The sequence below is a fragment of the Porites lutea genome, chromosome 3 (assembly GCF_958299795.1).
Source record: "Porites lutea chromosome 3, jaPorLute2.1, whole genome shotgun sequence".
Taxonomy (NCBI): Eukaryota; Metazoa; Cnidaria; class Anthozoa; order Scleractinia; family Poritidae; genus Porites; species Porites lutea.
In genome coordinates, this window is record NC_133203.1 from 49,253,693 (window position 1) to 49,277,032 (window position 23,340).

Sequence of the window (23,340 nt, forward strand, 5' to 3'; positions counted from 1 at the left end):
GTGTAGAACTTACCGTCCAGTGTGTTTCGTCTGTAAAGATTTCACTTTTGGCCACATCAATTCTGTTCCACGCCAACGCCAAATTTAACTGCATCAACTGACTGGACTTGTTTGCTGTCAAAATCAGAAGATGTTTTTTAACATCAAGCTAATTAAGTTGTTTTAATAACAAGCAATGTTCTTCAGCTTGGTTTAATCAAAATGTGCGAAACAGGACCCCAATGTACCTCTTTGTAACGAACAGATTATCCCAGAAGCTTTCACAGATTTAGCAACAAAGACGGTGATTGCAGCATTAAAAGGTGTCACTAATAAAACGAATTTGTCTCGACTAGTCATGCATGCTCCATATGTCCTGAAAAACTGGCGCCTGTTACGCAGGCTACATATATGTGCATTGAAGATGGCTCATCTGGAAATAAATTCAGTCTCACTGAATGTGCCCAAGATAAGAAAGAGTTAAAATAGGTTCTCGAGTGTTTTTATCCTCCATAAGCTAAACGTTTATTAGAGAACGTCACAGTCGTGCTAGCCCCCCCGGAGGGGGATTCCGCATATGAAAGGGATGGGGATGCTCGTCGGAAATTTTGAATAAAGGAGACCGATCTGGGCGTGGCCCAAGCTTTTTTTGACCCCTAAAAGAGACCATGTTAAAACACAGACAACATATATATTTTTATATTTTTTGGCGTGCAACCCTAAAAGAGACCTTCACGGCTAAATATGATGGCGTTTTGCCCAGAACACCCTAAGTGAGACCAAAATCCGAAATTTACACCCGTAAGCGAGACGACATCCCTACCACTTTCATATGCGGAGTCCCCCCCCCCCCCACCCCCCGGGTGCTAGCCTGCGTTGTAGCCAGACTTGTCACTTGAGACCTAGATAGAGAACTCGATGCGACGCAGGCTAAGTCATGTAGCGGAGCGCAAAAATATATACGGGTAGGGTTGTTGTTTTGTTGCTGAATCGTTGCTAAAACGTATCTTCGCATTAACTGAATAACAAAAATAATGGTACAGCTTTGTTGTTTAAGACAGTATTTAGACACTGAAACGTTTTCCTGTAGTCTTTTGCTACGGATGGCAAGGATAGACATGGATTGGAACTTGAAACAGTCGGAGTTTTACTACAATGCCTACAACCCCCCCCCCCCCCCCCCGCTAAATTATCATGGTTACGAGCATTTTGTGGATGGGTATAGGTTTCCTATTTATATTCACGAAAAAGAGACGGGACTGGGTGAGTAACTCGAACTGTGACCCTGAGTGTTTATTGCCGTCCAAATAACATACAAAGTTCAACATCATAACTAAAGAATGGTATACAAATATTCCTAAACAAAGTCACTCAGGCTAAACTATTCACGTGCGCCGCCTGATACGAAAACCCACAAACCCAACGGGAAAAAATTGGGAACGTATTCCCCAACCGATGCGGTGGCACAGCCTCTGGGGGTTAAAGGTAAAAACTCAATCGATAGATGAATAAAGTAAGGTATAAAAATAAAAGTTGATCGTTCGAGAGCTGAGATGAATACATCACAACTGTCAAAACCTTATATACCTAACTGCAATAGAGTCAATTAACGCCATAGCGGCTCACGTGCGTTCATACCAATAGGAAAGTATTTACATTCTCTGTTACTGCCACTACGTTTAGCTCCGCCGAGTGTAAATACATAAAACAGCGATATCCTCGTGACATAGCTCCTTTAGGTTGCCTGTTATATTGCAGCCACCAGGTACCATGTCACACTAACTAAATAACTACTTCTAACCTGTTTTGCTATCTGTCTGTCTCGATCTAACTTCCTTTTCTAACCTATGTTCAAGAAAAAGCACCTCGCATGCATCAGCGAAAAAAACCAACTGGGTAAAGAATTAATTCACGTTCTAAGACATGAAGCCAGACAAAGTAAGGAACAACTCAGCTGAACATACCTTTCAAGAGGGCTTTCAAAATTGCAAGATCAATCTCCTGAGATACTGCGTTGGTCTCATCGTCAAGCCTGTATATTGAAATCTGAAGCAAACGCGACAACATGAGTTTAGCATAGTAACAGGGCCTGAAAAAAATCCCGTCTGTTAGCCTGGGACAAGTAGATTTTTTTGATGAGCGAGTAACTTTTGAAGCTCACTTGCCCAATGGGCAAGAGTCCAGGCGAGACATCCTCTAACAAAATCATTAAGACAAGTAAGACAAGACAAGACAAGTAAGAAGTCAAGTCGACCTAAGGGACTTGTCAGAAATTAGCAGGGGGGGGGGGGGGAGGGGGTGGAAAACGGGGGAGGGTCAGAGTTTTTTGAGCCCTCCAAAAGGGAGGGTTATGAAAAAAAATGACAGGAAAAGAGGGAGGGTCACAAAATAATAAGCCACCACGATCGTGAAGGGCCGTGCTTCAATATTATGTTTTTTCGAGAATTCAAACCATATATGAAAATCATGACCTGCAATTCTGATTTCCTGACATACTGATCATTATTTTCCTTGTGTAGAAGGGCAACTTCTCCTTCTTGATTGTGGTTGATAAGGTTTTAATGTACCCATTTCTATAACATGCTGTTTTGTTACATGCCCCTGTTTGGAGCATCACTTGAAGTGATCTCCACTGAAAAAACATTCAGAAGTCTAACTTTTTTTCGCGAAAATTATTCGTCTTTGATTCTTATAGTCGTGAAAGATAGCCTGAATTTCATCCGATTACTTCGAGTAGTTATTACTCCCTCAGTTGTTGAGAGGAGAAAACGACTTGAAGCAATCGGATGAATTTCAGGCTGCGTGAAAGAGAAACTGTCATAATCCCATTAAACCCAAAACTTTCTTTTGTCCTGTTTGCCAACAGAGGAAAAACTTGCATATCCATCATAGGTCAGTTTTAGTACAAGTTTGCTTTTTTGAAAGTACTCAATTATTTTTCTTGTACCACTGCATAAGAATCCGGACTCAGGGGAGGGTCCTAGAATTTTAGGACGCTTTCCAGGGGAGGGTCGGGACATTTTAATCCCTTACCTAGGGAGGGTCATTTTATTTTCATCGCTTAACTGAAAATCTCCACCTCCCCTCCCCCCCTGCTAATTTCTGACAAGTCCCTAAGCAAGCAAAATGTGAGAGCTGCTTGCCCGAAGGACAAGCTGCATGGAATTCAAGTATTTTTGGAACCCCGAATAAAACCTTTTCTAAAACAATGATCCTACTTTTCCAAGATCTTCATGTTTCTCTTGGATAAAAAATTATTGCAAGAAAATATGACATGAACATAATTTAGTGGCCTTAGCTCCTACGAGTCTCCTACAACTCAGTGGTAGAGCATCAGGACTAGTGACAAGAAGGTCATAGCTTTGACTAGTATTGGGAGTCTAGCCTGTAGTGCAGGCGTTTTCTTTGGGCGCGCGAAGGTAAAGAGTCCTTATTTTACGTCAGTAGCTCGAAATAGTCATCTGACTAACAAACCTGGGGCCGGCGGTGCGCTCATTTTACACCCTCCCCTCCCCGTCCCCCTCCCTCCAACAGTAGGGAGCTTTAGCAACTGGACGACGGCGACGGCAACCAGGACGTCAAAAAAGCAATAGGCTTGTTACGCAAAACAACAACTTTGCACGCGCATCACGCTTTTTTGTACATTTCTTTACCGTCCTTGCACGACTACGACGTGAAAATGCCTAACTGCAAGTTTTATGGAGGACGTAAACAAGCGACGACGAATCTCTTTTTCTCTCTCTAAACTTGAGTGCGGTCCTCAAGAAATCAACTCCAGGGAAATTCGCCTACATTTGCCATTTTCACCAAACTGGAATAAACGCGACAAAGATTGAAAAAACGAGAATTCATTTTAAAACTGACGTTTTCCATGCCGTTACCGTCGTCGATGCTAAAGTTACTTAAAGCTATACGGAAAGGAAAGAAGTCGAAAGAAGGATTTGAGGTCACAATCGAACTGGGGATCTCCCGCAGAGAAGGCCGCGCACTAACCAATTGCACGAATCCTTCCTTCTTTTTGCTCGCGAAAGCGCCATGTTGCTATTTCTACTCTCCCCAAACTTCCTCTGTCATAAAATCAAAGATGGCGGCTGCAACAATACAAACATAAACAAGCAGTTTTCGCCCGCCCAAAATACACCTGCACTGCAGCCTATTGGGAGTCTTTCTCAAAATGTTTATACTAGTTGTAATCTCAGATTAGGAAGTGCTTTCGAGCTTTTACAGGTTTACTGTCAAATGTGACGTTATTTCCTAATAAATTGATGCTGCAAAACACGCTTTCTGTATGTCTTTTTAAAAGAGAAACAAAACAAAACAAAACAAATACAAAAAAAGAAAAAATTCTCATCCGGCAGGAGTCGAACCCAAGACCTTCGACATGTAAGGGTAACGCATTATCCATTGCGTCACACAACCATTGCTAAGATAGTATGTCAAATTAATTGTATTTTGAGTACCACATGAATCTCAAGATTATGTGTTACATGTACAAGTTGCTCACCATTTTTTCGTCCTCAAGCACTTGTTCAATCATCTTGTAATGTTTACTGACATCTTCCGGCTTCATAAAGGGGAACACTTCTGCCACCTTGGCTCGTACATTGCCTTCAAACGCAGGGTCGATGATGTTGATAGCGGTTTTTCCTTCACTAGGTAGTTAACACCAAATGATAAGTTTGTTTAAAATAAATAACAGACAATTCACACCTCAGGTCAATTATTTAGAAACAATTCACATTGTAAGAGTGTAAACCAAACAGAACGCTACGCAAAAAAACTCAACCAACCAACCAAAATAAAAAATTTTAAGCTGCGCAGGAAATCTTGCTGTCCGTACAAGGAAATACAAACGGTCCAATAACATGCAAATCGTGTAAAACGTGGGAAAGGTGACATTGGAAACAAGCATGCACTCAAGCGCAAGAAAAAAAAAACAGCCAGCAACAAGCGGAGAAAATATAAGCTGCGGCCAATGTGGGAAAACAAGTCCCTGATAAATCATTGATGTTCAGAATTTGGTGACGACAAGCATGGGGTAAATACGACTAACGTTACAAAACTAAAAGTGCTCGAGAACAGGTGCACCTAGTCTCCTTCGCCGCCGTTATTAGGATCATGACGCAACGCTCCTCCCAAGTGGGGAAGAGCTTTGCGTGACGACCCTAATAACTGCCGCGAATGAGACCAAGGTGCACCATGTGCGATGACTGGTATGGGAAATACGGAATCGGTATACATCAAGCGTGGGGCGGGTGCAAATAGACAAAACAAACAACAACAACAACAACAAAAACCGAAGAAACACATTGCTTGATCGAAGAATAAAATTAATCAAAAGTTGACTGGCGCGTTCCCAGTAACGAACGATCCTAGACTTGCCCACAAGTCGAGCTAAAAATATTTCTCAAGCGCAAAGCGCGAGCTAGAAATTTTTTACGTTTTAAGTGTTCACTCTGGGATTTACAATGATGGCTATGAATGCTCACCATTTTTTGATGGTGTGGCTGTAAGCATAAGCAACCACATCAGCGGCTCGACCACTGCCGTCTACCACCACTGCGGGGATTTTCTTTTTAATGAGTTCACACATGGTACGGACTGTGTTTGGTCCGCCTTCTAGTACTAACAGTACCACAGGCACACCAATTGCACCTGTAAAAAGATTAAAACCACTGTCCATAATGGTTCTTGCGAAAAACAATTCTGGCAGTCAATAAAAAGATATGTTTATAGTTGAGTTCAGTTTATATGAATTCTTTATATCTATCTATCTCATGTGTACTGCCCACAATTAGTAAGAGCTGGTCATTACGGAGAAAATGTGGGTTAGCAGGGTGGGGTCGGGTGGGTTTGTGGGAGAGGTGGGAAGGTGGAGTCTTGTAAAGTGTGGTTCTCGAGCAGATCTGTGGCTATTTTAAGGGTTTGTTCTCTCTATAATCCTTAAGAACAAACTAGTTCTAATAAAACCTGTAGAATGGCCATAATTCGGCTTGGGGACCACACAGGAAAGAGGAAACACACAGCTGAAGAGAGGTTACAAAAACATTTATTTTTCCCCATACAAATCCTTATATTACGAAGGTTACACAACAATGCAAGGTCACCTGTGTTTTGCGTGGTTAAATTCATGTTTCACTCAATTTGCTGGCATTGTAAATTTTGGTAATTTCCATGACAGAGCTCTTTTAAGCCTAACCTTTGAGCTTGCACTTGTTTTACTGTACCTGCAGCCGATCTAGAGTCAGTCTTGACCTTCATCACAGCCTCTTCAAATCTAGACCGTAAATCAATCTCCACACCGTATTTCCCTTCGGTGCCATTATCAACCAGTAAGAAATGAGAATGATTGGAGTCTAAGAGGGCCCCACTGGATCCTGGGACATTCTCCATGCGGTACATGGCTGGGTATAGACCATTCTTGTCCTAAACAAAGCACAGAAAAGAACATCTGGTGAAAAACTGCAACTTGAAGTTAAATACAACCAACGATTTGTATTTCTTTCTCTTAACCCTTGCCAGAGTGAGTCCGTGGACGAAACCCTATGGAGTGACCATTCAAATGAAACCTCTCTACCTGTACTTACACATGGTGCTACTTGTTTTTCAAGATTTCACAAAACAAATTTGGGATTTTTTGTTGAATTTTACCTTTGCCCACATTTGGTAGTGAAAGGGTTAAGTAGCTGAGTTTGCAAACTGCCTGTTTAACTCTGCATTTAGGCTGTGCTTCTTACACAGGCTTTTCCAAGGCTTGGTGGGGAACACGGACTTTTAAGGCGGGGTGCTGGAGACAAGCGCAGAATATCCTTCAAGCAGGCTCCCAAGTCGAGCAGGGCGTAAAAAAATCAGCCATGGTCTCATCTATACCCTAGAGGCACACAAACTCCTGAAGTATCTCAACTTTCAACACAGACGATTTTAGAAGGAACTGTATCCAAACAGTCCACAGACAGCTGTAGCAACATTATGGTACATGATAGTTTTACCTTAGTGGCTATAAGTGAGTCTTTTCTGTCAACAATGCCCCATGAAGCAACACCAATAACATTGACCTTGTCTTCACTACCAAATGTGATTTCTTGTTCTTTTACAGCTTCACCCACATGTTTCATTACTCCGGCATTTGTGCCACCTTTATTGACATAAACCAAACACAAAAACATCAGTTAAAAAAAGACAATGGAATCTTGGGAAACCAGTGGTAACATCGCCAAGTGTCGGCTGGTTTCTCCGGCTATCTAGACTCAAGAGTTTGAAATACAATCCAACCCTGCTTTAAGGACAAACCCTCTTAATACGGACAACTTGTTACTATGGACAGTTTTCTTTGTCCCTCAGGAGAAAGAAAGCCCTTATATTTTGTTCTAGGAGCAAGGGTGGCAGTCAGTGAGAACACTGGCCTCCCAATAATGTGGCCTGGGTTAAAATCCTGGCATCTACGCCATATGTGGGTTGAGTTTGCTGTTGGTTCTCTCCTTTGCTCTGAGAGGTTTTCCCCTCTCCTCAAAAACCAAAATTTCCAAATTCCAATTCGACCAGGAAACAGGTAGATGAAGAACCATTTAGTGCATGTGCTATCTCTAAATCGTTATTTATTTATTTATTTAAACTCAACCTGCTAAATAGACACACTTCCCATGAACCCCTCAGAGTCTGTACTTTGGGCTATGACGGTATTGTTAACCAAAAGTTCTAGCCTAACCACAAAGAAATAGTTCTATATCAATACGAACCTGAGATCAAGCTCTATTTTTTCTATTTTCGTTTCGCTTTGAAAATTCCTTTCATTCCGGCGGGCATGGCGAAACAAAAAGGGAAATTTTAGCTGTAGCCGTTAGAGAGAATGTATGAGAACCGCTAAAATTGGGCCTGATCTCAGGTTATATCAATACAGTTATGTACATGCACTTATACAAGCATGAAATTGCAAAGACAAACAAACCTGTGATGATCCATGCGCTGGTTGACTTGGCCGCCTTAATAAGACCTCTTCTAAACACTTCCTTTAATCTGGGCTTAAGAACAAAACTCTTGGCACCACCTGTCACAGAAATCACCAAATTTGGAATCTCCAAATTCCATCTCTCCAACATTAATGTCAGTATCAGCTGGACATCAGTGTCATGGGACAGACGGACATACTACAGCATAAACATGATTGTTTGAAATAAGTGTCATTAGACAGACAGACAAAATAAAGCAAAAATTACAATGTAGTTTGACTTAAGTGCAAAGAAAACAGTTTTCACAGAAAGGGATTCAGTATTCAGTGTAATTGATTATCATGCTGCTTAAGGTTTTAGATCAATGGTTGATTATATCATTGACGAGCCACATGGGATCTTTTGAACACAGTAGGACATGATGTATGGGTGTTTCAAAAGTTCATTCCGATTGTAAATTGTATTTTGCGCAAAGCATTTAATGCTTCTTTAGGCAAATGTAACCTGTTTCAGGTAAGAAATTTATCTAAATAACTGTTCAAAGTAATTTCAAACTAAAATTTGAAGACATTATATATTTTTTAAATTTTTGCCCCAACTGTACAAATGCGCAAGGTTTTACCCGCCATACTTTTCCTGCCCATTTTGTAGGTTTTCTATTTTTAAAATTAGTATTTTTATCATTTTCTTTTATTTTCTCTGCTCCTTCATGGAAATGAAGGCCTACACTGTTCGTGCTAGAGCTCAGGCATCTATTTTTATGGTCTTCTGTATAAAAAAATTGTCTAATTGTTAAAGAAGTCTGAATGACGACCGAACAAGTGGTTAAAAGTAAAGACCTTAGAAGACAAACAAGGAGTGGATGGCCGTGAGAAATGTTATCGAAAAAGCTGTAAGTATATGTGTAATAATTCCACAAAACAGAATGGTAAAAAATTTCAACTTCACATTATTGATCAAAGTTTCAGGCTCAACGGCATGGGGATAAGTTACCAAAAAAGTTGGAAAGCCTTGAAGAGAAAAAGGAGGTGCACACTTCATGCAAGCATGGTGTCAGAAGGATTTGCCAACTTTATACCAAAGGAAAACCAGCCGGCAAATTCATGTGATGTGAACCCCCTAGAGACCATCTGGTATATCGTAGACAAGACAACATACAAAGATCCAGCCCCCAAAACACGGGACGAGCTAAGACAGTGACTACGCTTCGCCTGGAAGAATGTAACTTTAACCACACTTTGGGAGCTCGTACATTCTATACCTCACCGCTTAGAAAACTTTAGAAAACATACAGGAAGATATTCTGGTTACTAATATTTTAGTTATTCAATGTTAAATGAATAATGATTAACACACTAAGTTTTGCAAAAGGTTTTTCTTAATAATTAGTGAAATTTAGCGAATAAAAAACGGAACAAACTCTTGAAACACCCTGTATACACTACTGAACCCCTGTAAGCATTTAGTGTTGCAAGACACAACGACATACTGAAGTGCAGATTTGCACATCATCATGGGACTGGGTTAAAATAGACAAACTTGACAAACACTTGAGTCATGATCAGTTATAAAGATGGTAAGTGTTGTGAGACAGACAGGGAACTTTTATTAATTTCTGCCCTGAAGTACCTTTGTGTAAGGAAAGTCCACAGGTTACACGGCGTAAGGAAAAGCCACACCCTGGAACACAAAAAGAAACTCAAACTAACCGGTGATCTTTTTGCCTGTTTGCCCTGTCCCAGGAAGTCTATCTCACCATAAGCATTGGTTGGCAGCTGTCTTGTACACCTTTTAGGTGTCCACTGGTCATTACTGGTGTCCTCCCTTGCGACACGACTGTCATGAGCTGACTTGCTTCTGCCACACTTACAAACATAATCTCTAAAAACAGATTGTTTATAACCATTAGCACTTAATAAAAGCAGAAAATGTAGGCAAACAATTTGCTTTTTAAGGTTTTCAACTTGTGTCCTCTAGCATGAAGAACTGGCAGAGCACTGCCACTTTAGCACAAACCCAACCTCCACTAATCTGGTTGAACTTGTTTCCCAAAATGAGAACAAGTCATGATTATTTTTTGGTGAAGAATAGCTTAAACCTGCTGTTTAATTAGGTGACATCATTGATGCAAAAATTCTTTACCTACATCAAGGTTTAGCTTGATCAAGAATAACCAGAGTTTCCTGCACAAAAGGGGTGTATTGTATGTAGTTTTTTGTAGGATCGAGCTACATGTAATTTTTGGCAGACTGACTTGTTTTGATATGACAAACATTGTAACATATTTTTTTTTTTACAGAATTCCGCTTTGTTTTAGAGAAATAAGTTCTAACTTTTTTACTCCACAGTAAAACTGAAGGACCCCTTTTATATGCTATTCTTGGGTTGGAAGCAAAAAGCATACCATGGTAAGTGGCACATGCACCAGTCTAGCATTATACAACGTGCACATGTAATGGGGTTACCCCCTGGGGGAGAGACCCAAACTAACCCGAGTCACCCTAACTCTCCCTCCCTCCTCCTTATACACTGTACCATTGTTGAGCGGCACATGTACCTGTATACCCCATATAATGGGGGTACCACCCCCTGCTGTGAGGGAGAACCAGACTAACCCTTCCCCTATTAACCCCCCTCCGCCCCTCTCCCCCAAATCAGCAGTTAAGACCAAATAATTCATATTTTTTCCAACTTACTCTCCAGAGGCTGGTTTCTTGTCATCTTTGACGATCTTTATACACTCATGACATCGAAAGTTACCAGCAATCCATGATTTCTTACTTTTCTGGAAAAAAATTTAAAAGGTTTTGAGTAATATTTCCTATGGTATATCAAGGTTTTGTGACTCTACTCATCTCAGCCATCAGGAATTTCTTTAAGAGGGACTTACTTCCTTAAATAATTAACCATTTGTCTTTAATACAGTACTGTTAGTAAATAGTGTGAATGAACATTTCAAAAAAAAAAAATAATAATAATAAGCAATAATCCGAAGATGAGAACTACTCTAACTACTATACAACTTTTTTTATTCAACGAGAATAACTTCAAGGGGGTAATACACTTATTCATTAATCATAACTACACACATAACAAAATCTGATTGGCAATTACCGTCCTGACTTAAGCATTGACAGGACACAGTGTAATAGGACAGTGCAAACTACATGTACAAGAAGGCTGTGCTCTAAGAAAAATTGAAGGGGGCCCCGTGACTTCAACCTGTGAAATCCAGGGTGCCCAGCTACCATTTCTATGAAAATACTAAAACTTCTAGTCACCTGATGGGAGCAAAAGTAAGGCACCAAAGTCCACCAGGTGCTGCTAGAGTACAGCCTTGCTACACTGTCCATCAAAGTATTATTGGACAACAACCCACCACTGTGAGAGTATCATACTTTAGTTTTTTTTTTCATGCAAAATGGTTTTCTTAGTTTCAATCTTCATTCACAATTTTTTTTTGCCAAACAGGAAAATCATAACAAGAAAAAATTCTTATTTAGAAACTGAAATCATTCCCTTTCTAATGATTGACTTCCTCAAGCTTGAAACTTAAAATAATATTATTACTAATTTTTAACCAAGCTGAAAAATTTTATACACTGATGTAATTATTTTTTATTTCACTGGACAACTTAACTTTATCATATTGTATAGTTTGACAAACTTTCAATGTTAATGAAATATTCAACCTTGTCAGATTTAATTTATCATGATTCAGATTGATACTAACCATGCAGTCATATGTGAAAAACTTTCAATGGACATTAATTAAAATAAATTCAAGATTAACTGATCTTAGCATTTCACATCCCAATTTAAAACTCTAAACATGCAATACCAAAAAAGAGGAAACATTCCAACTTTATAATATAGCCATTCCATTTCTAGAGGAAGCATAACCTGCCATGCTTGTTTTTATCTTCAGTTTCTATATGCATAAAATTATAATGTCAACCAAAGTTTGAATTTTAATTTTACCACTAGGAAAAAGATTTCAAGATAGAGAAACTCACCGTCTGTCCAAATCTTTTAAGAGATACCGAGCTACCATGGTTATCGAGCTGATAAAGTGGTGAAAATGATTCTTTCATGTTTCAAACACAAACCACAGCTACTTTCTCAGATAATTCACAACAAAACGAAAAGTTAGTTACAAGCTGTGAGGCTTTTCCACCTTCTAGAAATTTAAGTTATCAAAATTCAGTGTGCAATCCTTGTATGTGTGCAATTCTAGTGTGAGAAACAATTCTCACGAATACCATTTAGCACTCAATGTTAACGCATTATACTTGTAACTTCTGAACCAAGCAAAAACCAAAACTATTTAACAACTGGCAGTGAAAAGAGTAACAGACACAAATTAGCATATCAAAGGATCAAGTTTCCACAAATTTCTAATTTATTCAGAAATAAATTTTGCATTTCCAGAATAGTTAACAGCCAGAGTTACAAGCAATTTCTGCACATATTTTGGAGACCTTTTTCAAGCTACTCCATTCTTCCCAGCTATAAAACTGTTAGCACTAAATACATACTAATACATGTACAAGTACCAAAAGAAAATGATATTCAGAATAAAAACATCTGTTTTCTAACTATACTCAACTGACCAAACAAGAATATAAACTCAATGTGAAGAGAAGTGTTCTGTTACAAAAAAGAGTAATTTACAAATACAGTTACAAGGAAGTCACTGAATACTTCTTATACCAGAAAAAGGTTTAATATGCAAGTTTACAGTTACATCTGCCAAAAAGTGTATGGTAATTAACCGGCATTGAATACAAAACATTCTCATTTTCTTTCCCTTGCAAATAAAATACATTTACATACAATTACATGTGTACTTATACAGCATCTTGAGAACAAACTTACTACTTTGTTTAGGATATGTAAATCTAAATATCATTGTTTATCCAACTTACCTTTCCACTAAAAAACTGAATTGCCAAAATCGTTTTTTGTGTATTGTCTTCTAACATGAGCCTTTTTTCACTGCAGCTACAGCTGGTAAGCCGACACTGTTCATTTTAAGTTTTTTATTTTTTAAAAACCTAGCCAAAATATGATTATTATGTCGTGACTTTTCTCTGTTGTATCTACGTTTGAGACTGCTTTTAAAATTATCAATAAAAATCTTAAAAATTCTTGTTTTTAGCTATTCCGTTTTTACCATTCTTAGACAGGTTTATGATTGGACAAACAAACAAAAAAAATACATTCGCACAGAAATATTGGATTAAAGTCTGATGATAGTCGACTATAAGCGTTCTCGCGAATAGACTGAAAAAAAAAAGAAAGCAGGCAAAAAAGGATGCTGCACAGCACAAAAGGTTTTTTATTACCTTGAATTCTGGTAATTTTCTGACTTGACATTTCAATCTTATCATAACTATTGTAATTAGGGCGAGATTTTTATGTAATGTAAGAGAAAAAAATTGTAATACAGTACTTATATTATTTTCATTAATTATCACTTTATTTTTTAACAAATGCTCCGGTTCAGTGTTTAAATCAAAATAAATAATAAAAAAAAATTGGGAAACTTATGAATGTGTTGCACGTAATTTTTTTTAGGCAAATTTATTTTTTTCAATTATTAAGTTACAGTTTTTTAACCTAGGCAATTTTTCACCGGAATATTTTTTACATTTGCTATTGGGTAATTAACTCTATTTTTTATTCATAACAAATGTTGGGCAGAAATATTTATTCACTACATCACGCAACTTAAGTAAACAGTTTAAGCGTCTTCTTCTGATAGGTGATGATAAAAAATCAAATTTTGCAGGATTCTTAGGGACAAATTCACCGAAAAATTGGCTGATTTCATGGGAATTTCGGGGCAAACTTCACCGGAAAGCAATAGGAGAAAAATGGCCAATTTTATCATTATTTTCTAACAGAGGTTGTCATTTGCTCTTTCAACAATAATACGCTCCAGAAATGAACCAATGGCAAAACCTTTAACATCCTGGCTAGTGCCCAGTTTTTCGTAATATAATCTACACCCGCTAGGCCCATTTCAAATGTCGTGCCACTGCTGTGCAGAACTGAATTGATCAAATTAAATTCAACTTTAGCACGACAGTAGCGCGATGTTTGATACCAAGTCATGCAACTACTAAATTGTTCAATTCATAAATTATCAATAGCACTACATTTGAAATCACGTCGAGCTACTGCTGTGTAGCATGCCAAGGCTTGTCGTGCTATAAGTCTTATAGCATAGCTCGACTTGATTTCAAATGAAGTGCTATTTATAATTTATGAATTGAACACGGCGGTACATTAGAATACATTTGAAAGTTTGCTAACTGTTTCGTTATTTTTGTGTTTTGTTTTCGGCAACAGTCGTTCTATTGGACTGAATTAAATTTGACGTCTGAAACTATTAGTCGTGCTAGTGTCGTGCTGCAGATGACCTACAGTCGAGCCAGCTTAGCATGGCATGCAGTAGCACAACGTTTGAAATAGGCCTTAGCTTTGGGACGTTGTTTGCACTTGTCAGTGACAAAGTTTCAAGATAAAGTTGCAAGTTTGCGGCAAGTAAATAGCCCAAATATATAGCTGAGATAAGTTTCAAATATGTTGTACAAATATGTATTTGATAAGATTTCTGCCAAATGTTATGGCATTTTGTGTGTGTTTTTGTGAATTTTGTGGGATTTCGCGGATTTACCTGAATTTTGCTGCTCCGCGACCGTGCGAAATATCAGAAGCCCTGAATATTACAGCTATATCCAAATGAAAGAAATTTTACAGTTAACCGGCTGCACAAGAGGGAAAAATTGCTCATAGGCAAGTAGAATGTCACTAAAATGCATGTACCTTAGTGCCAACCGTTTTTCGATGGCATGGGAAAATGGAATTCAAGTGCCATTTCCATTTTTTGTTTTCGCATGACATTGAAAAACAGATTTGAATGTTGCTTATTGTTTTTCCTTTTTGCCAAACTTTGAAAAACAGATTTGAACTTTCATTGCTTTTTGTTCATCAAGAATCGAAAGCCAAAAATTGTGCACTCCCAGCATGATGGTTGCAGTCTTCAAATATTCCAAAACAGTGTTAAATCAGCGCTAAATGTCGCTGCTTAAATTCTAAAGTATTTTCCCTGCTTGACACGTACAGAACTACTCCTTGAGGAGCTCTGCACAATGTCAAAATGGCTTAGGCTGCATGAACTGCTGCAAAAGCTGAAATCAGCGTAAGTCAAAGCACTGTAAATATGCTAAGGCCCTGTTAGAGCCCAAGACTGCACCTCACAAAATTAATGATTAGTGATGGAGATTGAGACTGCCGGGCAGCATTGTCTCTTTTTTAACTATGCTTTACAGGGTCTGTGTAATTAAATTTAGCCACATCTAAATATTAATTTCATATTTCCAGTTAATGCAGTTCAAATGTTATTTTCTAATTCTTCACATAACTCAAGTTTTCAGTGGACATGATGTTTAGAAATGTCAGATATTTAAAGAGTACTTTTTGTGTTCTTCATGATTACATTTTTCTTCTTCAGTGATGTTTCAGTCTTTTTTAAGTTAATGAAAAAATCTCCCCTGCAGTCACTCCCTGTATGCCCTTCCAACTGATTGGCTTTTATACTTATTTCTAGTTTTTGTAGTAATTATTACTTTAACCATGACGACAGAAGAAAAAGTCAAAACATGTCTTATGCTAAAAAAAAGTTTGCATCTTGAGAAACTGCTGTACACGTCTTACAGTAATCAAAGTAAATTTTTAAGAATGGGTTAATGTTTATAATAACATTTACACTTACTTTTCTTTTGGTTAAAGATGAAAACCTCCTACTGCCATTTACTGGGAAAAACTGCAAAAGTTTAAGCTGTTTAAACATCATGATCATCGGCTCGTAACACAAAGAAAAAATAGCTTGAAATGTTACGAATGATACTATACAATGTAGATTAATGTTTGATTTCAATATAGAGTGTATAAATCATATATCAAATTATACTTCAGTGGATTTATGGTCACTGATCGATCAATTATTATAATATAAATTAAACTTGATATTGAATTTTATCACAGACAAGGGTAACAAGTTTATTGGTACACAGGGTTCATACAAAAAATTGCAACCATTTTTTAAGGACCTCATTTGATTTTCAAGGACCACCTACCAGGAACGTAATTTCACAGATTGTACAAAAATGCACATTCCCAATCCATTCTAATAGGACTTACAGGCTTGAACTGTTTGCTCCACCAACTTCTCTACATTTTTCATTTCTCTTGTCTTAAAATGATAGTTCACAATTGCATAAAACAAAAATGATTTATACAAATCACCATTAACTTCTCTGAGCTATGATTTACATTCTGTCTTTGACAACCCAAAAAGCATTAAAAACACTTTCTAGGCCACCACGTTCAAAGTTGAAGAAAATTCAAGGAATTTTCAAGGACTCACAGAAATTTAAGGACTTTTCAAGGAAAAATGGAATTCAAGGACTTTTCAAGGACTTCCCCTAAAATACAAGGACTTGTCAAGACTGTGAGAATCCTGGTACATTGATCTGAAGACCATACCTCTATCTGTTCAAATCCATGAAGTGACCCAGAGAGTGAACCTTTAGATGATCGACGAGGCCTGCTAGAGCCTTGACGAAAAGCTGTATCTGTGGGAAGCCCAGCCAGACTAACAGAACTGATTGCTTGAACTTTGTTAGGTTTCAAACCCAACATTTTCCTCGTTATGGTTAAGAGTAGGCTGCAAAAGAGTTCTTGGACCTGAAAATAAATCACAGAATACAATAATTCATTGTTTGAATACCTGTACAGAAACAGGTATATAGCTGGCAAGTCCCCCCGCCCCCTGCCCTTTGTGGATTTTCTGGATCCGCAATTACACTTTTACATTTAACGCTGTACACTGTAGTAATTAATGATCAGTAACAGCTGGCAGTTTCTGAATCTACAGGGAAAAAAAGGCAAAATTGTAGACAATACAATGCATGCAGTAATCACCCCTGTGGGACTGCTTAAATTGCAAGATCTTGTGGGTGGAGGGGCCAGTGAAGCTTTAGAGCACTTATTGGTGACAGCCTTAAATTAGCCACACCTTGTAAACTAGGCATTCAAGAGGCATATTTTTCCATAAAATTATTACAGACTTTTTATTTAAAGGTCAAATGAACCCAAAAATTGACATATTTTCTTTTGCCGCTTTACCTTCACCAAACACTAAAAAGAACCATCCTAAGTGAGATTTGGGTAAAGATTTTTCTTCCCAAGCCTTAATAGAAAGATAAAAGATCAAAATCCGAGCATTTCCGAAAACTTCACGAAAACGTTTCTGAAATGGCCGCGTGGTAGACTGGAGACTACGTGACGTCAATGTTGGTCTTTCAGGGCGGAAAAACGTTCTGCGCAAGCTTCTGCGCATCCCTTATCGCCTGCGTTTGACTGAGAATGAATGAAATACACGAGGTGCGAACGTTTGCTCCTTATAAAGGCTTTTTGTTGTTGTTGTTTTTGTTGTTTTTTCGTCACTTGAAAATAACTTTGGATTCAGAAAAACCAATGTTAGAGTAAAAACAGATCATCCGTCGTTCTGAGGAGGAATAAAACGTTTTGAACATTTCCAAAGAGGTTTGTAGTTTTTCTGATAATTGTGCATTCAATTTGTGAATTGATTTTGTGTCCAGTTCTTCGCCTTCTTTCGCCGGACTGAATTAAAATCCGCTTGTATTCTGTTATTAGTAGTTCAGTTATTTTTTTTACATGCCCAGATTTATTTACCTTTACAGAACCAGCTTTAGCCTTGTCTTATGTCAAAGAACCGTAATGCTAACGCTTGCGAGTGAACAAACTCGTGAACAAACTTAAAACTTCGGTCCTCGGAACTTTAGAAGGCTAGCAAGCTTACTCGAGAAGAAAAGACTACTTCGATCATTTTTCTGTTGCTCAAGTAATAATAGTCAGAGTTTTTTCCTTTAGTTTTTTCAATTTTAATTACACAGTTTTGTTATCTTTCTGTATGCAAATTTTCCTTTCACTCGCTGTGAAGTAGCGGAGAACGACAACTGCCGGCAGTGACTCCAAAACAATCGACTCTTTGCCCGAAAACAATTCCTGGAGCTAGATTTGACTGAAGCGAGCAAAACAAATCCTTATGTGTAGTTTTATGTATTTTCTAATGATTCAGTTTGCTGAGTTTAATTTGCTTGAATGAAGACCCTCGCATGGACCAGTTATTACTAAAAAAAGTAGCTAATCTAGCTAAGTAGTCGGAATCATGGCTTGGCTGCGAAGCTTGCAACTGATCTTTTGCTTTTAAGATCTTTAGGTAGGTTGTTTCTGTGCAGAAAATTCACTTCTTCTTTGTCAGCAGGTATAGGAGCCTTAAGCCTTATGTTTTTTTTAATGAAAATTTGTTGTTTTGCAACCTTATTGAAGCTTTTTTTAGTTCACTTGAGCTGAATTTTATGCATGATGGAATTGTTCTTTGCTTGTCGCATCTCTTTGCCAGCTTAAAGTGGCGTCTGTGGTCCTTAAAGTGACCTCAATCGGTAATTAAATCTTATACATAATTGGAAAGAAGTCTTTGCAATAATGTAACTTTAACTTTGTTTGAAGGAAATCTTACTTACGCGTAGGTTTTTAACAGGTATTATGCATGTTCAACTTGACAACACAAAGCAAAATTAATCTGCGTGAAACGATCAAGTTCAGGGGGGGATCCAGGATTTTTTTTAGGAGGGGGTGCACTCGTCTCTTGCTCTACTTCAACACCAATAAACCACATAGTTTTTTTTTTTTTCAGAATACCAGTTGTATTAGAAAACCACAGGTCATCTCGGGGGGGGGGGGGTGCACACCCCCTGCACCCTCCCCCTAGATCTGAAGTTTAATAAAACTATGGTTGCTTTGAAAACAATCTTGGGGAAGATTTACTAGATAAAGATTAACTCTTTTTCTGCCCTCATATCAACGCCAAAACTGCTACATTGAGAATTTTGTTTATATTTTAGTGTTCTGCGAAGCTAGAAGTGTCCGATCGAGCGTGGGTTTTAAAATATCAGCTCAAGTGCGACAAAGTTCAGTGACCTCAAACACATTGTGGGCAAACTTGAATTTCTTTGGACCTTATATATCTAGGAACTTCCTTATATGAACACATTTTGTGAATGCATCTCGAAAAAAATCAGACTTACGTACGCACATTTCCAGTACAACTCAAGGAAATTAGTAAATGTCGTTATAGTCCGTTTTACTATGATGTATTCTTCGAGAAAATTAAATAATAAGAAGGTTATAACCACAGCTTGCAACTTTTGAAGACAAATTGCCTGTTCTTTCCAGGTTTATGCCCGCACAAACCACTTCTGCACCAAGTTGACTCGAAAAACTCTGTTTTGAATTTCCCGCTTTTTTTCACCTGACCAACATTGACGTCACAAGCTGTTTTTTCCGACAATTTTTCCGACTGCTCTACGAAGATAAGGGCCAAAAAATAGCAATTTTTAATTGCGAATATCTCGGAGATACTTGCTTCAATTGAGCTGAAACTTCATGGTATGTTTATTTGGTTCATATTAAACACATTTCACTAGAATTGAACGAAAATAAAAAAGATCGAAATTTTGGCTCATTTGACCTTTAAATTTTCCTTGAACTTCTCCTAAAAGTTGATATCTAGGGGGCAATTGAATATAACACCTGTATCTTGCACAAAGGGAACCATCATGGGGTCGCTTCGTCTTATCATTTTCAATTATTCTTATCTTGCTTAGCTTTCATCAGAAAAAAAAAATGTGCCAAAACGCATAAACAAAGCCAGTTTACCCCCAAATCTGATGGATTGTATAGCTGTGTTATTTTCCTGTGCCCTTTTGTGGAAAGTGGTTTCACTTGAAAAGAGGAGATCTGGTAATGAATGGCTATTGACCATGTTGATTCCTTTGTGATCGTACATGCAAATTCTCCATGTAATCGCGTTTGGCTCCTGTTTGCTATAAAGTCAAAGATAGTGGCCAGAAACTCTTATTAATTTACTTTTATAAATATGAGCTGGGCAAAACAGTAAGTCAGCACATTTGGTGGCAGCAGCAAGTTGCGATAGGCTGAAAGAATGTAATCAAATGCGACTGCTAAAGGTTTTTTTGGGAATTAGTCTGCATAACAGGTGCTTTATGAGCCAAGCAAGGCGAACGCAGCATTTTGCACAAAGTGCAAGACGAGGGGAGAAGAAAAAATAAAGCACCTGTAACCAGCCCATTGTTCCGGCTCCTCCACTCACCTATGCCCACAGATATTGACTGACAGCAGTGATGTCAAAAGGACCAATCAAAACACGATCCATTAATAGAAAATTGTCACCTTTCTGGTGGCCAGAAACACCGACAGCAGCATAAACCACAGGAAATGACAACTACAAGGGCATGAAACACCTTCAAGACTCAGTGCAGCAAAAATAAGATTTGCTTAGTCAAAGTTAAGTTTCGGTCCAAACACAGCAGTGAGAAAGAAAAGAGGGCATTAAAGCCTGTTGTTCAAACAAATTCCAAGGTCACGTTTCACATCATCATGAGCTTATGCGTTGTGTTTGGCCTGTCAACACTAATTTCAAAAAGTTAGTAAATCAGGTTTTTTCCAAACCCAGATGGAAGCAATCCAAGAATATCTTTCCTTTTTAACTTCTTTTTCCTATATTTCTGAAAGATTTGGAACTGAACAAAGAGCTTCTCGAACAGCATCGTCAAAAGAACATGACTGCATGATGCCTGGGCGTCAGACAAACATGCCAGAATCTCAACAGAACAATGCGTCATCAATTAACCAATATTGGAAAGCGACATTTATGTGGTGAACATGGTAATAGCCAGACCAGTGGACTGGAAACAGGTGCTTTATTTTTCTTCTCCGCTTGTCTCGCAATTCGTGTTCGTCTTGTGTTTTGTGCAAAATGCTCCATTCACCTTGCTTGGCTCAAAAGGCGCCTGTTCTGCAGGCTACTTTTGGATTGAGCTGGCTATCTATCGATATCTAGCTTGAAAACCAACCCTGCAGCTCCAAAATATAATTTTGGAGTTTGACTTTTCGAGAAAGCGTGAGAAATCAGTTGCCAACACATGAGAGCACGAGATAGGTTGTGAAATTGTGAGACTCACAACAAAGTCGTGAGTCTTGGCACGTCGATCTGTATTAAATATATAACATTTATGAATAGATCTGATAACTTGTGAATTCACATAATTATTTCCCTGATGAGGACCAGCAATACATAGATGAAACATTGTGATCCACAACAAAGTTACTATCGGGAGACAAAGCTACAATCAAGATCCTTTCATACAGAATACAATGTAATTAACATGAAGACAGAATCATATAGTTAATTTTTTTTCTTAGTTTCAAGAACAAATTGCAAAGTTTAGAAAGGGCAAATGCAGTAAATAATTTTATATATGATTTGATGAGGATGTGTACAATGTTCATTATTGAAAGGCTCCAGAAAAAAGGTGCTCTCAATCTTTTGGACATTACTAAATCTTTGAACACGTGAATCTTGGGCAGATTCAAAGATCAGATTTCTCATGCATGTAGCTAACAGATCGAGCTCTCCTTTTTGACCTCGCATTTGTTGATAAACTATCCAAAGAGGCAAATAATTATAATGGAAATGTAGTGCAGTTCTCTACTAAAAGTAGATTTTGATTTATTGATTAAATAGACAATAATACAAACTTAATTTAAGGTTACAGTATGCAACAGCTGAGTATACCAAAACAATAAGCTTAATTTCCAGAGCCAAGAGGTAAACTTTAGCTCATTTTCCACTCATTAAGGGTTAAACGAAATGCTTCAAATTTTAATCGTGAAGTCCACACTTACCATGAGGTTCACATAAGAAAATACCGAGCATTTTTGTTATTTTTATCATGAGGCAAGCCTGAGAAAACAGCCAACATTACGTTGGTGGCGTCGTGAAATGTCGGCTGATTTCCCAGTCGCGCCGGATCGGAAGAACTTCCATTTTACGTTACAGTATTCGAATACTAAATTCAAATCAGAGTATAAAGATTTCTAGATCATTTCTTCTTAATTTTCCATCAAATTATAGGCCATCATCTTCCACCTCCTTAACAAGTGAGGGATACGACAGTTTAATTGCGGTTTAAAATCTATCTCAAACAACGATTCGATCGAATCCAGCTGATTAGCAGTACGAGTTATTGTTCGACTTGCACTCGAACGTAGGCTTCGATTAAGCAATTAACTACAGTCATTCGGCTTGCTTACACCAAAAAATATCCTTACCTTAAATTCCTCATATTAACAAGGGAATACGATTGAAGTCCACCGTATTCTTCTTTCTTCCAAACTGTTTGTATGTCACTCCAGCTCGTCCGCCATTTTGAAAGCTTTTGCGTGACGTCAATGAACTGTTGCTCTTGCATGGTTGCCAGGCAAGACCGCCAGGCAATAGTTTTGCTGGGGGTGGGAGGAGGGTAGTCTGTGTACAGAATCACCCTCCTCTCAAAACAAAAAAAAATGGAGGAGAGAGGAGAGAAGGGCGTCTGTACGCGGGCCAGAGGGGTGGGGGCTGGAGATTGAAGTTATTCATTTTTACAATATGAACTACGTAGCTCATATTTGCATTTTTCTTAAAAAGTGTTCTTTTCATGTTGAACAGCTTCAGACCTTTTTTTATTTACTTTTTTTTTTTTCACTCAACCAGCGTGATGTTTTTTAATTTCTTATGAGGAATATTTAATGTCCAATATTAAAAATTGGAAATTCGGCTGGTTATCCGAAAATGGTTACATTGCCAGCTGATAATCAGTCAGTAAGTATGCGTCTTGTTCCCTCCTGTAATCGAGTCAATCTTCAGTCATGATGAGACTGTCATGCCAAAATGTGACTAGAAACGAGCATGTCAGGGGAGTCATGCGGATCATGCTCGGTACGTTGCTTGCCATTCAAGTTGGCGAGCGAAGCCGATATAGGCCGAAAAGAGTCCAGCAAATTCGGGAACATTGTATTTATTCGATTAGACGCCAAGGCATTTATTAAATATTTAGCGTTTCCCATGAGGCGTTTAATCAAATAAATACGGTACCCTGGGTGCCAAAGACTTATCTCCGGAAGCGTTACACTTCCCGGCTCTGTAGCCCACAACTAGGCTTTAATCGAGGTGGGCCTCAGTGGGGATATATACGATGCAGTATACATTACTGTATATGTTTACTAACAAAAATACTACATTTACAGAAGGATTTTATTTGAAGTGAACTAAATTTCTGTCAATATATATATTGAGTCTGTATATAAATAATTATAAAAAAAAAACAAAAGTTTCATACACATACTGAGCGGGATCAGTAAAATGTAAACAAAAATACAAGTTCGAACTTATTTAAATATGGTTATTTACCTCCGACCA

The 23,340-nt window shown here is 38.1% G+C and overlaps 1 protein-coding gene across 3 annotated transcripts in view; it reads right to left on the reverse strand.

The window, feature by feature from the left end:
- LOC140931337 (transient receptor potential cation channel subfamily M member-like 2) overlaps positions 1 to 22,326 on the reverse strand; it is a 45,294-nt gene extending 22,968 nt beyond the window's left edge. For 2 of the 3 annotated variants that reach the window (XM_073381132.1, XM_073381130.1), the window contains exons 1-12: positions 22,215 to 22,326; positions 16,482 to 16,682; positions 15,709 to 15,759; positions 10,622 to 10,710; positions 9,635 to 9,806; positions 7,925 to 8,123; positions 6,969 to 7,114; positions 6,207 to 6,405; positions 5,469 to 5,634; positions 4,484 to 4,631; positions 1,944 to 2,025; positions 14 to 114 (exon numbers count right to left, since the gene is read on the reverse strand). In XM_073381132.1, coding sequence (XP_073237233.1) covers positions 14 to 114; positions 1,944 to 2,025; positions 4,484 to 4,631; positions 5,469 to 5,634; positions 6,207 to 6,405; positions 6,969 to 7,114; positions 7,925 to 8,123; positions 9,635 to 9,806; positions 10,622 to 10,710; positions 15,709 to 15,759; positions 16,482 to 16,637 — 1,509 coding nt within the window. In that variant the 5' untranslated portion in view covers positions 16,638 to 16,682; positions 22,215 to 22,326. The remainder of the gene's footprint in view (positions 1 to 13; positions 115 to 1,943; positions 2,026 to 4,483; positions 4,632 to 5,468; positions 5,635 to 6,206; positions 6,406 to 6,968; positions 7,115 to 7,924; positions 8,124 to 9,634; positions 9,807 to 10,621; positions 10,711 to 15,708; positions 15,760 to 16,481; positions 16,683 to 22,214) is intronic. The other variant, XM_073381131.1, reaches the window with a different exon arrangement.
- Positions 22,327 to 23,340: the final 1,014 nt, after the last annotated feature.